This window comes from Athene cunicularia (genome assembly GCF_003259725.1).
Source record: "Athene cunicularia isolate RWA chromosome 2 unlocalized genomic scaffold, athCun1 chr2_part1, whole genome shotgun sequence".
In the NCBI taxonomy this organism is placed as follows: domain Eukaryota; kingdom Metazoa; phylum Chordata; class Aves; order Strigiformes; family Strigidae; genus Athene; species Athene cunicularia.
The window spans coordinates 30976732-30992739 of NW_020799095.1; the positions used below are offsets into that span (position 1 = coordinate 30976732).

Consider the following 16008-nt stretch of genomic DNA (forward strand, 5'->3'; position numbering starts at 1 on the left):
TATTCCTGTAAATTATTAACTTACACACTATTTGCTCTTTTTTACTTACCGTTTTGAAAGGTCAGTCTGGAGGACTGAGTAACATTCCTTGTTCCAGAAAAGACATCCTTTGCAACTTTTAAAAACCCACGTTGTCTCCCTATTTTTGTGTCTCTGATAGAAGCAGGGGTATATTAATAATCTTTGTTTTTACCTATTGTCTTACTAAGCTAAAGAATCTGTATTATGTTGTGTGTTGTCTGCCACAGATTTCTTAGGTGGTCCCAGCCAAGCCACTCAGCCCTTCTGTGTCTGTGTTCTCTAACTGCTGATGACAAGGGCAAAGAAGAGGTAGTCCCATTTAATGTTACTGGCTGAAAAAAAGTTGTTTCTGGAAGAAGGATGAACACCCTTTTCTCCCAGTGTTAACAACAGTTTGAAAGAAAGGCTGCTGTTGGTACTAGTTTCCCTCTGTGCTGAAAGCATTATTAAAAAAAAAACAAACAACACACCAAAAAACAAACAAACAAACAAACAAATGGCCAGATAAACCTACCTTCATCCTCCTCCAATTCTGACAATATTAACCAATGAAGGACTATACAGAGAACAGCTGTTCCGGTCTCCAGCAGAAGCGGGGCTGCCAGGAATGGCATCTGGTGGACTCTAACTGACACAAATGCTCAGGCTCATGCCAATTGGTGCCCAATGGACATCTCAGTCCAGAAGCAGAGATTTCAACTGGATAACATCCCTGAGCAACTGCTTGTTCCACTTCCCCAGGGAAGGTTCTTACAGTGCTGTGCACCTTCTTCCCAAAAAAGACTACAAGCCTTGCTTGGAGCTAATTTTTAACACTCTCAAGAAGAACAGTTTAAGTCAGCAAAACCCACTTTGTTTGGATTTACTGTTTCAAAATTTAAGGTATAAATAATACAAATAATTACGGCTATTTTATTAGGAACTGGGGTCTACCAGGCAAAAATGACAGATCAATACAAAGAAAAGAGCACTGTTCAGACAACGCACTGCTATTCGAACTCTTTAATATTACTTCTCAAACCAAGAGACTGTATTACAAACCAAAAATATGCAATCTTCCCAAAAGATATTTTGGTGCCCCAGCATCACAAGGCAAAATAGACACTTTAAGAAAGAATGAAAAGGGTCGGAAGACATATCGTATTGAGTAGTCAATAACATTTTTAAACAAACTTTCAAATATTACCTACTCAAAAGGTGACTCAATGTTGAATTAAAGCTTTTTTAACCTGGTATTTCAAACAATTTTCATGTTTCCACAATGCCTATTAGCGAACTATTACATTACCTCCTTCTGCTTCTACATAAAGTCAGTGCAAGATCGATGTTAAATTGAAAATAAGTAACTCAATTTTTTTCATTTATGATACAGTTTAAACAGACACACAATACAAAGAAAACCAGACAATGAATACACAGTAACTATGAGATGGTAATGGCATTAGTAAAATACAAGTTAGATATGATCATGTGAAAAATAAGTAATACAACACAATGCTAGTAGTATCCCTATAAAATATTATAGATTATTTGTCTTGCTGAAATATAAAAGATGTACTTAGTTACAACAAAGGCCTAAGAAGGTAGAAGTTCATTTATACCTTGGGAGAATATCAAGGATATAGAGAAAGCTCTTTGTCCGTGGATCGGATACATCACCTTGCAGGCCAGTTCTAAGAAAGAATGAAGAAACACCTGTGTATTACTCAGAACAGACTGACATTTGACTTAAATCTTTCTAAGAATGCTGACACTTTTTGCTTTGAGTTTCAAAAGGGATTCTGCAAAAGCACCATGTACAGACATGAGGACCTGCTTACAAAAGCAGTGTCCTAAGAAATGCTCTAAGGAATTAAAATCTAACCCTGGAATCCATCAGCTCAAGCAAGGTTAAAATTGAAGCATTCAGTAACAAAATCCATTCCCCAGTCTGCTGCAAACTGTTTAGCATTCTGGTCTTGTCCAGCAAACCCTTGAACATACTTGGCTCTGAAAGAACAAAAAAACCCCACTGGGTTCCTGGGAATACCCCAATATTTTACATTGAATATATTATTTCTATGAATTAAATCCTCAGTGCTCACCTCTTCGCAGGATTGGGCCCCACATGAATAACTCTGCAACCAATTTCGTAACATTAAACTGGACAGCTCATGTAGGTTATAAAAATGATATAATGTAATGATTCCAGGCCTGTGTTACTCTAACTTGTATTAGCTCTTAAAAAAGAATAAAGCCTTGGTAGAAGCACTTTAGCATGTCTCTAAATTAATTAGTCATACAAAGATTTTTCTTTTTACTGTATTATAAAAATAATAATAGTTTGAATGAATGATTCCTATATACATCATACATTTACACAAATACATTTGTATAGATCATCATGACTTCAGCAGGATTTCTTTTTAATCTTAGGGCATTCAATGAGATATACATTCTTACACAAGCAGGTCCACCATTAACAGACTTTTTCATGAAGTTATTACTTTACATTAGTACAGTTACTAGCCTCTTACCTCCACTGGTTGCTGCTGTCAAATTATATGAATTTGAAACTAATCTGACAAATAACATCTCAGTAAATTCAATACTTAATCGGCAAAACATTCCTCTATATCATCCACAAAATAATTTCAAAGTCATTATCCTCCCAGTTTTAGAGAAAAAAGAAATACTCCTCAAAATAAACTATTAGTGTGCACATGAAATTTTCAAAGTGCAAATAAAACCAGATTACACTCTTAGTCTCAGGCAGAAGTGAGACATTCCAATCCTCCTTCTGGAGTTGCCCCAGGAAAAGATTATATTGATAACTAAAGGGAAAGGAAATAAACCTAAACAGCAAAATCTGTGAATTGCACTGTTAGAGGACAACAGAGTATGTAAAATAGGTGCTGTAAGAAGCTTACCTAATTTAAACTGAATTAAATTATATATTACAAGAAATGCAATCAATAATTAAGATTCAAATTGCTGCATTTCTTTCGCTTCAGTAAACATCACTGTGAACAGAGCTACAATGTCTTTGCTCAGGAAGAAAAAGATATACAGATGAACTACACATAGTGTCACTCTTGAAAACATTTCTCCTTTAACAGCACATACTGTAATAACTGAACTTTTCTCCAAAGTGTGCTATATCTACCTTGTAAATGGCTGACAGGGAGGACTCATCAAAATCATATCAAAAGATAATCTGTCAAATTCTTTCAGTGTTATGCCCTGAATAAGGAAAAAAAATAAAAGAATGTTGAGTGTTGTAAACGGTATGAAACTCTCAAGTCATCTTTCAGATCAAATTACCTCTCTTACTTCCACTATATGCTGCTTCTAGTAAAAATGGATCTAATCTCCCCTTCAACCTAGTAATTTCCATCTTTTCTATCTTGTCAAACCATACAATGCAAATATGCATTAATTGCTTTGAATATGAATCAAAACAACTAATGATGTTAGCATCAATACATAATAATGAAGTTTTTATCTACTGATTCTTTCAGAAGAGGTGTGTAGTGGTTCTTTCAGTAGATCACATGAAAATGCTGACTAGTTATTTCTCCCCATTCCTCTTCCAAATAAAGTATTGTTATTAAGATATTAAGTCTTCATACATTAAAACCATTATTAATATATGCAAAACAGGTGACAAAATCATTAGATCTTCTCAAAAGATAAAAGTATGTGCACAGAAGAGTAGTTCAAGTGTTAACATGAAAATTTTTACAGGTCCAAACTGTGGGTTTCAACTCTTAGGAGCTCACTACCAATGCACCCTGTAAAGTTTAGTTTTTTAAATTCTAGTTTTTGCCCAGCAGAAATCTCTCAAAGATATTATATGGCTGAAAGCTTCACTTTGAGAAAATATTTCTGTTCAGAGAAGAAAGAATTAGGTCTGTGGCATGAATTAATTACACAGTTACAAGTTCCTCTAGACTAAATTTTAAAAAACACTAGAAGGACAACATATTAAGGAGTCAAGAAGAAAGAAGAAGGATAATGATCAAGTAACTATAAGCTGAACAAAGAAATCACTGCCTTATATATTTTGGAGAGTATCTATATAGCAAACGTAACATAACTGCCCACAGAAACCAGACAAAAGCTGCTATTTTTTCCAGTAAATTTGAAGATGATCTTACTGATCTTATCTACTATGAGGAGACACAGGCAAGCATTCTTATTCTTTTCCCATATAACACTGTAAACTGTCACTTAGCCTGTTATTATCAAGTGCTGAATAAGCATTTAACCTTTAGCCACCTATTTAAGTCTTATTTAAGATGGTGTCTTAAAACAAATTAAGTATTACTGTCATGTTGTAAAACTGTAAAAGAAGATTAGTAAGTATATAGTAATTTCTAACTAAATCCAGGCAAAATCACACGCCTAGTTTGCCCCTCAATTATTAAAAAATAATCTAATTTTACCTAGTTCTCCTCCATATAATCTGGACAGAATTCCTAAAACATTTGATCTATTGAGCCCACAAAAAAACACAAAACTGACCCATCCAGTATATTTTCTTGTGTTTTACTAAGCTCAACTATAACTACAAAAGGAGGCATGCCTTCAAGTAATTTAATTAAATTCTTTCAAAATACATAAAAAATATTTTTTTAATCAAAAAATATTATTTTTGTCATTCTTTTATTGATGGTAAGCATTCCTCTCGACATTCATGTAACATTTCTTGATGCAGCAGCCAAGACTTTCAGGAAGAGACTGCAGTGAGTATCCCTCTAACTTCAACAAGCAACTACAGCACAAGAAATCAAACCTATTGTAAAACTGTTCTATTCATAACAACATAAATTAAATCTTTTTGTTTCTCCCTTTACTAATAAAGACAGTGAAGACAACTTATTTCTGCAAATACCAGACTAGAGTAAAAAAGACATTCATTACTCACCTCAATTGTTTTTGCCCATAACGGCGTGCTGGGAAAGTTGTGCTTATAGACTTCATTGGCAAGAGTGTTCACATCAACAGCAGCAACAACTTCTGCAGATGTGCAGCTTTCTAAAATTAAAAAAAGAATTTGAAAACTGTAGTTTCTCTTGGAAAATTGTGTTTGTTCACTTGCGCTACAGCTATGCTCAAAAGGGAAATCACATAATCAAACTCTGCTGTGCTGCCTTTAAAACTTAGTATGAAAAATGTACCATGTTTCTAATTGTATGGTAAATACTTCCCTTCCTTATAGATCAAAAAATGGAATTTAACTTTACACTTAATTTGTAGATACAGTCACACATAAACTCCAAACAGGGTGCATCTCTACGACATTCCCACCTGCACCCAGCTGGTCTCTGGGGCCACCAAGTTCCTTAGCTAATGGAACGCAGCATGAGCGAACCTGCCAAGCCCCCCTGCCACTGCCTGAGCCTCTCCAGCCACGGACAACTTAGGGGAACTAAATGTGGTATCTTAGAAGTATACTACTCCTCATGGTGAAAAAACGGCACCAATAAATATGTTTGAGGTACATCTACTCTTGCAATAAAACTTTAAGAAGTTGCCCAAAAACCATTTGTGCTTATATGCCAATAAAACCTTGGGCCTTGAACACAACTGCTGCTTCCTTTGAGTTCAAGGTCTGCAACATACCAAACGTTCTGAAGGACAACATTTGGCAGCTCCTCTTTTGATATCAAAGGAAGTTCTTCTGGACACTTTGAGATGTTATTGAAAAGAAGAGAGCATTCTGTGACAAATCTACTAAGAGCTAAAATCCTGAAGGAAAAATACACTAAAAAGAATGTAAATAGGCAATGGTTAATTTATAGAGTAACAGAATAATAGGTTCTACAGAAGCTAAAGACATAAAAAGAACAGTGTTTAATTCACTGCTCATCGTGTCACACTGTTTATTATTACTAAGCACAATACCTTCACTGAGGCTTTTTAATCCAGAAAGATAGGCCGTGGTCACCGTTATAGCCACAGGCAGAGAACAGTGACCATACTTCCTGATAATGAGACCAGTTTCAACCACTGAGAAATTTACATCATGGTCACCATTACAAAGCCCCAGATGAAACACAGGTGATTTTTAAACATTTTTTGTGAGCAAAAAAGAAACAAGGCAAATAGCCACATGCCTTTGAGTAGTCTCACAATGCTCAAGTAACATATTAACAAATGACCTTATGAGACATCTTATGAGTTACAGCTAGCCAGCTAATTATTTACAGTTTGAGAGGATAAAAATATAACTATGATGTCCCCAGTGGATTTAGTTTTGAGTAATGCAGTTATCATCCATCTACTATCTTTCAGGTTTTCAAGGCCATCTTATTCAAAATTAAGATGAAAGAGAAATCTGGGTACTGGAAAGACTGCAGCAGGCTTTTTAACAAAGACCAGCCTAGTTCTCCTGGGTTTACTTAGCGCAACAGAGGGCAAAAAGGAGTTTCACAAGAAAAAAGATTTACAGACAGCTGCCCATTAAGGATCAACATATAAATCATTATTCACAGTTACCGTCTTGACAATTTGACTGTAAATTGTAACGGAGTATTAAATAGAGGTGCATCTGCCATGTCAACAGAATGACTACACCTGAGATTACAGAACAGGTATGTTAACACTGACATCTAGCGTGAAAAGAACATCACCTTAGCAGGCTGACTGACTCAATTTACAAGCAGATTCAAGAACCAACACTTTCATCTTCCTAAAACAAAGCTGTAACACCTAAGTAATGGGAACAAACTTCAAGTGCTGTTTAAGAGACTCTTTTTCTCATTTATTCTTTCAGTTCTTAAAATATCCCAACAAGCTGATCCTTACTGCATGTTCCAGGCACTCCAGAAGAGGGGGAAAAAAAATCAAGAACCTCAAATTATCATCTAAATTAACAACAGTTAAAAATTACAATTGGAAAGGCAGGCAGTGTGTTTTCTCTCACAACTCATGATACAGACACTCACCCTTTTTACTAACATCAATCCAATCTCTCCCTGCATACATACAGAAAAAAAGAACTGGGGATTTGCATCAAGGGACTACACAGACCCAAATGCCTGGAAATACTGAAAGAGAGCACATAGCTAATAGTCATTCATTGAAGCCCCTTACAATGCAATGCAATGCTCAGTGTAAACCAGAGGTGTTTACCCACATGGAAAAGGCACGAGAACTTTCCCTGAACTATTCCACCCAACATCCTCTCTTCCCAATTCAAAGACCTGATAATTTTTTCAAAGCTTCTCCTTTCCACTCAAAGCTGTGGCTCACTTGGGAGTTCCTGTTAGAGAACACACTCCCTGTAAAAGCTGATTAAGTGTATTTGTGTGGAAATACCCTGGAAATGCATGAAGGAGCTTAAACAAACAAGCAGATCTCACACATCCGACTTAAAGAAGAGCATGTGTAAATTTTAAACACTGCAAAGATTAAATATTTTTAAAGAACTTCTCCTGAAATTTACATAATTTCAATGTTGAACTATGATACTCTGTTTTGCTATAGCATTTATATTTATTAGCTGAAATGACTGTAGGAATGTATCATAAAAAAGAAAGCAGAATCTTAAAAAAAAAAAAACAAAACAGAATCAAGACTCTTTAACTATTCGCACTGACAAAAGGCACAAAAGAAATTCAGGAATATGAAAATGCCACTGAATTGCTGACTTAGCGAAATGTTAAATCAACTCTTCAAAATATACAGCAGAACTTCAATAGAGAAACATACACAGCTCTGGAGACTTTTTTTTTCCCCAAACAAGTATGTCCAGTTTTCAAAACACAGCCATTTAAAAGAATTACAACTATGCAGAAAACGATTTTATGCAGACTATAGAAAAAATACACATTTTCTAAGTGAAACTAAGAAGCTGCTTGAATACTTGATTTGCAATATACCTCAACACCACAGTTTTTGAACCGAGACTTTGTACTTCTACGAGACATTGTAGCTCAAAAGGAAGCCACAGACATGATGAGGAAGTTACTGAGAGGGGTATTCTGGCTTATTTTTAGACAGACTACATTATAATACTCTCTTGGCGGAAAGCAGGTGAACTCAAAATTTTATCATCCTATTAGGAAAGTACTGATTTTGCACTTGAGTCTTGAAACCTCTAGGGTCCACACAGCAGGAACTCTTTAACTGTTATTTAAATTGCCTAAAGAGGCAGCAACCAAACTTTGGGTCTCAATTCCTATTTTGTTGTATACACAGTGCTTATGAGCCATTTCAGCTATGTAGTAGTCATTCGAGTGAAAGAGACACTGCTGTAATGATTGAAAGGCGCAGCATTTGAAATGAACACAGGAAACGTGCATTAGCTCCTGATTTGGAAAAAACAAACCCAAAAGGTGTCATCTTCAAATGCCAAAAATAAAATAAAATGTCTGATATTACAATATCTGTCCTTTTCTTCTCTAGAATCGATTCCTTTGTCATGTGTTTCTAGTAGACTTAAATTGAACATAGATCTGTTTATATTCACCACTGTACTTTGTAATAGAATCACCAGTGTCAGCAGAGCACATGAAATACACGGCGTTACACCAAGGGCAGAGCCTGGTGGATCTCAGCGTATTGGAAAATCAGAGCCAGAACAATTATCTACTCTAACAGGTATATGGAAACAGATGGAAAAGGGAAGATTAGTCACATGTTTTGTCAGTCCCATTTCCTTCTAAAACAGAGAGCAAGGATTTCTTTTAGTTGTCAGCTCTTGGCTGAAATGATTAGGCTTAACTGCCTAATCAACATGACAGTAAATTTGAGGCTTGCTTCCTGCAAGATACTTAGCAACTTTTTTCACTGCTCTATTTGTACGGGATTTGTTCATGTTCAGCCATATAATCTATGCAAATTTACATTATAGCACAACTGGCACCATCCTGTGCTATGAAGGGCTATAGTTTAGAGAAGCATTATATCAAAATGAGTTTAGGTGTAAAAACTTGCTCAAACCAGCAATATTTTTATTTCACATTGTGCTGAAACCTAAAGCTGCTTGCCTGTTTTGTCTCCTTTTATCCTCCTGAGATAGCTATGCTCAGTGTAATTACGCACACCAGTTTATTATGCTGTGCAGTTCACAGATATAATCAAGAAAAAGGAATAAACAGAGATGATAGAGTACAAGAGGCTTAAATTCTTACTCAGTAAAATTGAAATATAACAATAGCAGTGGAAAAACATCACCAACTTTATCACTGCAAATTTATGGTATTTTTTAAAAGATGTCCTTTCACATCTTAGGCACAGAGACTTTTTTCAGCGACCCGGCAGACTACAAACACTTGTGGCAGAGACCTGGAACCCATTTTTCATGGGAAAACTGCCTATACTAATAAACCAGTTTAAGTTTGTTTTGGTCGGGAATGAGAAAGAGCAGGCTGTTTGTCTGGTGTAAAGTTGCTAAGGAAATGAATTTGTAGCCACAGATTTTCTAAAAATAAACCACTATTTTTCACTGCAGAAACTCTACACTTTATATATTAAGAATACATTTACACACATATATAAAGTATAGCTTTAGACCTATATGATCTAAGCTTGGAGCACAGGGTGGCAAGAAGAAAAAAAAATTCACTCCCATCTCTTAGCTGCCTCAGTCTTTCAACAGTGTGAATTTGAACAGACTCACTAACTTCTGACCTTAATCAAGCTAAACTTTCTAAATTATATCTTTTTTTTGTGTGTGTCATTGCTGTTAAACTTAAAATACTATTATAAAGCATTCAAAATCTAAACCTAGAAATGCTGCATATGCTGAATTATCCTCAGCTGGAGTAGCAACAGAGAGCTAGACAAACCCCAAGGTTATTCTTTTTAAGGTTTGGACTGAAATCTAAATTCAGGAACATCCTTCTTTTCACTGTCAAAAAGAACCTGATTCAGCTATGTAACTATGCACTAATAACTTCTATGTACTGTTAATAGAGAAACAGAATATAAACTTCCATGAACTTAGTAAAATTCAATTATTTCTTACTGTAGGCGAGGGCAATCTCAAAACCAACTCCATACTACTTGGTGCCAAATGCATTCCACTTTAATGACAGCTGCCAAAACAATGAACATCCTCATCCTGCAAGCTCAAGTAAATGCTATTCTAAAAGTTAGTTTATGGAAGATCACATCCAAAAAGGCACCAAAGGTAGAAAAGGCAGTGTTCCTGGAAAACACCAATTTGCCAATTGAAAACACTGGCAATTTCACAGGAAAGAATAAAGTTGGACCAGCTCTGCTAAACATAACTGGCTACAAAGCTGGCTACATAATGCGGCCAGGAACCAACGCTAAGCCAGAACTTGCCAGAAATGCAGAATCCCTTTTGTAGGGCAAGTGGCTTTCCTGGGGTGCTGCCATATTTAAGTATTTCATGCTCTCTCTCTTTTCTACACGTTTCTATTATTTTTCTTGGCTGTATAGATTCACTAGAAACCATACCAAGAAAATAAACTATTACACATAATCTTCATCTCTCATGTATCTGGTTTATGAAAGCACTGGCAAAAAGAAAGGCCTTTTTTTCAAGCTTCATATCTATATGGAAAAAAAAAACCCACATTCTAATATTTCCTTATTTGATTTAAATGAAAGATGCCAAACTGTCTGCCATTTGCTAAATGATATCCAAAAAATTTCATCAGAGGCATTTTCAAATATCATTGTTTCATGTATGCTAGGCCTAAAAGATATAAGAAATCCTGTTATTATATACAAAAAGTACTTACAGGAATATTCTTTTTTTTCTGATTTCCACATAAAAGCAGACACTTAAATCCCCCTTTACTTTGTTCCTTCATAAATTGTGTAAGAAAACTGAATCCAGATGTCTAAGAGACTTAGAAAAACAACAGAAAAGATCAAAATGCCTGATTATATTAGTATTCCTGAATGTAATTTAATTAATCAAAACCAGTTTCATATAACGACCCATCATTAAATACTTAATTCAGTGCAAATCGCATAGAACACTTTTTATTCAAACTGCCTGATTATTAGTTTCAACAACACTCAGAACAGGATTTTCATCTAGAATTGTATGGTTTTAACTTTCTCCAAGACAACAAAGCCTTTGGGCTTCCTCATATGCTTCTCAGAAAAAATAAGCACCCAGATTTGAAAAAAAGTTATACCAACTCTAATGCAAATAGCATTTTATCTGCAAGGTTTGCAAATTTCAATTGGTATTAAACACTTAGAACTATCTAGGGTCATTTACACAAATAATAATTTAAAGTCTCCTCTTATACACCAGGCCTTCATCTGCTTTGGCTGGTACCACAAAAGAACCTGTGTGTCACCCTTCATACTTACTGTAATTTCTTCAGTCAAATGTAAACCCAGAATAACACAAATTACAACATGCACTGACACTAAAGCATTTGTTCAGCAAGTTCAGAAAACAGTAAGCTTGCAAATAAATTTATCCTTTCAGGAAATAATACAAGGGGTTTGGTTAATCCCTTCACTTTCCTAACTACACAAGTCAGAAATGTGATACATGCTCTCAAGCCTTCATATGCATAGTAACCACTGGACACAAGTTCACAGTATTCTGCTAATCTTCTAAAGCTGTATTCCCAATATTCCCATTCTTTTAAGTATTTTGTTGTGTTGTAAATGATGCTTTCTTAGGTTGCCATCCACAAGATATCACATCTGGCATTACAATTTATTAATTATTGCAAAACATTACCAAACATTCACAAGACATTTATTATTAAGAACAGAGATAATATTCAATAAGCATTCATTATATACATACACACACCAACACACGACCTATAGCTGAGTGAAGAGCCATGGTATAGGCTGAGTTTCATGAACCAGTCCACCTTCAGGGGAAATATGGAAATTGTCTACAACCTGTAGATAGTTCCCCATCACTTCAGAAATTGGACTACTAGAAAACGCAAATATTACTATTACAGCCATACACACAATATACAATGTCTAACACCCTCTTTTCATTCCACAAAGACTCCAAAAACTGCAGTTCCATAGAAAGATGTATTTTGCTCTTTATAATCTAAGGATGTCTATGGAAAAAAGAAAAATGCATCCCTACCAGAAGTAGCTGGGATTATTTACAATAAAAATGTAGGTACCTATTTCAGTATGTCATGTATTTTTACACATTTTATAAATATAAAACATATACATACATTCTAGATGGTAGAAAAAACTCAGCACTGCCAACTGTATATTTTAAGTGAATGAATGATCCTAAACTGATTTTACTCTGTAAGCATAACCTTTCAATATTACTTAGCTCACTGGAAAATTAATAGAATAAGTTTTCACCTTTCACCTCATGTTTTTAGGAAAATGCTCTCTGTTATAGAGTATAATAGAAGGGCTGCCAATGCTTATTGAAGGCTGAAGCATTTGAATATTGCAGTTAAAATTATTATGGTGATTCCCTTCAATTATACAAATTTTTGTTGAAGCCTGTACTTCAAAGTAACAAAGCCCAGGGTACTTTACAAAGGAGATCAACAGCCCTAGCTCAGTTTTTTATTCAGGGAAGCCAAGTCACAGAGTCTACAGGACTTGCTTGAAGGTCACACAGGCCTTAACAATAAAATTCAGCTTCGGTGTTCCTCATAGCTGATCAAAAATTGCACCTGGGCACATGGTCTAGAATGAATTCTCTGTACCAGTTTTCCTATTTAGAAAATGCTGTTACAAGTCTCACATATGAAACACACACCAGTTATTCATCTAACTATATGCAATGAAAACCAAATCTGCATCCACACCAATGGCTAATTTGGTCAAATAGCCCTGGCTAATCTGACCATCATTTCTGTGCCTCTGCATGATCAGATCCCATCTGCAGCAGGAGTTCGCCAGTAGAAGACAGAGCATGTATTAATGAAGACAAAACCACAACCTTCCCAGGAGCAGCTACCTGTGCCAAAGCAGGACCATGGATCCATAACTTCCATCCCAGTGTGCTCCTGGGTACCCGGTGCCACCCAGCAGGCCAGGGATGATTCGTGGCACTGCTCGGTTTACAGCCACAGATGCCGAGCGCAAACACACCGCCAGCCAGAACTCAGCTGCCCGTGCCCCTCACACCTCACCCGCACGCAGTCCCTGAGAGCAGGCCCGTGAGACGGCCCCGGCCTCCTTTAACACCAGCCCCACCCCACCGCCATAAGGTCACCTCCCTGCCCCTACAGAGCGGAAGGTTGTGTCGCCGGGGCTTGGGATGGGGGGACGCCCTTCCAGCCCACCGCTTCCTTCCACGCCGTGCTTGTGCGAAACAGTGGGAGGGGGCTGGGGCGGGGGGCGACGTTCCCTGCTGGGGAAGGGGCTGCAGGAGGAGAATGCCCACCTCAGCCCACCCTATCGAGAAAATGGCGCTATCCACACCCTCCCCTCACGACTCGGGGTCCCATCGAGAAGATGGCGACCCCGGAGATGGGGGCGGGGGGGAGGAAAAGGAGTCAGGCGAGGGGGCGGGCGGCAGCAAGCACCGAGGGGACGCGCTAGCGGCCGCCGCCTGCCTGTACCTTTCAGGGCCTGGTGCATCCCCCCGATGCCACTGTAGAGCTCCAGCACCCGCAGCGGCGCCATTCTCCGGCAGCCGGCGCCCGGCCCGGCCCTCCCGGCAGCCTCCCCAAGCACCGCCCGCACGTTCCGCAGCTCTTTCGTTCCCACCTGCCCGCCCTTCTCCAAGCTCCTCAGGGCTGACAGCTCCACGCCACCCTCGCCAGCTGCCGAGCACCGACTTAATTCGGCGTTGAAAATTGCTCGTTAAACCCCGAAGAGGGCTTAGGCCCGGAGGATGAAGCCACCCGCTGGCATGACTGGTTCCGCTGCCCCCTGAGGTGGTCGTGGGGCCGATGCTGGCTCTGACACCTGCACCCTCCCGGGCGTGGGGGCTCGGGAGAAGGCCTTTCTCCCCACCATCAATGCCCTTGGGGGCTACGTCTCCTCCTGGCTGAGGGCTTCTCACAAGAGCAGCAATGAAATCGCCAGCGCCATCGCCCTTCCTCAGGCCCTGTGCCACCAGAGTGCCCAGTGCTTGCCAGGGAGGCGGAGGCCAAGCCTGGCTGTTAGCGACAGGGCAGCAGGGAGGGGCAGGCTGGAGGCTGAAATTCATCTGTGTGGCTTGTACCTGGCCAGGGCACAGGGAGAGAAGGGGGACACAGAGCGGCAAAAGGGGTTTTATCCCCATGTGGGCATGTGCGTGCTGGCCTGCTGTCCAACTGGGCAGCTGATACGAATGGCCCTTGACAGCTTTATGGGCCTATGCGTCCTGTGATTTCTGCATGCAGTGATGTTTTTGAGAAGTCATTTCAAAGCCTGCACCGCTGGTGGAACAGGAAGGAAGGAAATAACTGATGAAACTGTTCTATTTTGCCCCAACACTACGAAATTGCTGTTGCTAAATTGAAAAGAAAGAGGCAGCTCAAAGACATGGTCACCCATGAAAAGTAGTTTGTTTTTAAAACAAATACTAGACAGATGCATCTGCATATATATATATATATATAACAGAGTAAATATCTGGTACACAATTATGTGGGTTACCCACCATATACAAGTAGAGACTCACCAATGCCTCATTTTGCAGATTTACATTGTAAAGTGAAGATGAAACACTAAAAAAACCCTAACCAAACCACCCTGAACATGTTTCTCTAATAATTTATTGAGTTAATCATATTTTTGTGGAGCTTCTTGAAAACTTGTCAAAAATAAGGTAGATTTGAGAAATATTTGTTTTTCTCTAGAAGTGCCTCAAACAGCCTGTCACAATAGCAGCTCCTACCTCTTGCCTTTCTGTGGAGGAAGAATTTTTAGCTAAACTGGAGGGCAAATAAGAGAGAAATCTCCTGCCTTTTAACATGCTTCTCCGGAATATGGGACACACCAGCTGTGGAAAACAGAGGAATTGGAAACAAAAATGCAAAGTAAGAATATTGGTCCTTGCCAGATTTTTCGACACAGTTCTGTCATTCACCTGTGGATCTTCATCACCAGATCCTGGGGATGCTGCTTTATTTGTCAGCCATAGAAATAAGCAGGTGACTAAAACACGAAGTCCAAGTCTACTTCTAGAATTTCTGAAAGGAAATGCAGCGGTCAGGGTACCAGAGGAGAGCAGCACACATTGCAGCCAGCAGTGAGGCAGGTTGCCTGCTTGGATGGCTGATGAAGAACTGAGAAAGGTGAGTAAATCACATGGCATAACAAAACCAGGAATGTGCCAGCTGAAGAAAACAGTCATAGGACAAAGATAGTGAGGGCTCCTAAGAAGAGGGTTCAAGATGATGAAGAGGGCTACAAAGAGCAAGGCTGTTATCAGCTAAGAAGACACACTTCAGTAGGACCCCTTCAAAATACAGATGCAAGGTGAAGGTGAACAAAAAGGTAGCTTTTAGACTAGGGAAATTAGTAAAGCTGATGAATGAGTTTAAGCTTCTTAAACTAGTATTTCAGCAATGCTAGATACTGTGATGAGTGGGAGCTATAGGCAGCCAGGAGCAGTTCATTTATTTGGAGCTGCCCAGTACCTGGAGCAATTAAAGCTACAGAGGAGCAGTATTTCCTTATAACAGGGACACATAGCTGAGCCCTGCTTTTCCCTCTCCTTTCCCTGACTCCAAGGTATTGTTCTCATTCACATATGGGAAAGGTGGAGTCTGATGGAGAAAGCAGCAGAGATGTCTCTGCTGTACTGGTGGCACTAGAACACGCCCTGCTCAGGGGAAATCCTCCACCTACCTCCTCCACCAGTGTAGTAAACTGGAGAATCTGATCAACATGCCTCCACTCTGGCAACAAAGAAATTCATAAACGAGGATGGGATTTTATTGGCTTTTTCTTGTAAAGAGTGGGAAACACCAAAATTTCCCTAGTGCTCATTTTTAAACTGCCAGTAGTCAGTTTTGTAATTATGTCTGTGTCTGCCCTAACCTGGTTCTCATTATTGACAGCTGTGAAAAGGACCAAAATTAAGAGAAGGAATCTGGAAACAGTTACTTTTAGTGCTCT

At 38.6% G+C, this 16008-nt stretch overlaps 1 protein-coding gene across 10 annotated transcripts in view; it reads right to left on the reverse strand.

Moving 5' to 3' along the window:
• Nucleotides 1–16008, reverse strand: part of TRDMT1 (tRNA aspartic acid methyltransferase 1) — a 42201-nt gene that overhangs the window by 16695 nt on the left and 9498 nt on the right. For 6 of the 10 annotated variants that reach the window (XR_003397862.1, XR_003397863.1, XM_026843455.1 and 3 more), the window contains exons 1-4: nt 13518–13627; nt 4931–5040; nt 3167–3243; nt 1623–1694 (exon numbers count right to left, since the gene is read on the reverse strand). Coding sequence is in view for 8 of the 10 variants with exons in the window: in XM_026843455.1 (XP_026699256.1) it covers nt 1623–1694; nt 3167–3243; nt 4931–5040; nt 13518–13581 (323 nt within the window). In the remaining 2 variants the exon portion in view is untranslated. Of the gene's footprint in view, nt 1–1622; nt 1695–3166; nt 3244–4930; nt 5041–13517; nt 13628–13665; nt 13971–16008 lie in introns of those variants that run through there. The other 4 variants (XM_026843459.1, XM_026843456.1, XM_026843458.1 and 1 more) reach the window with 3 other exon arrangements.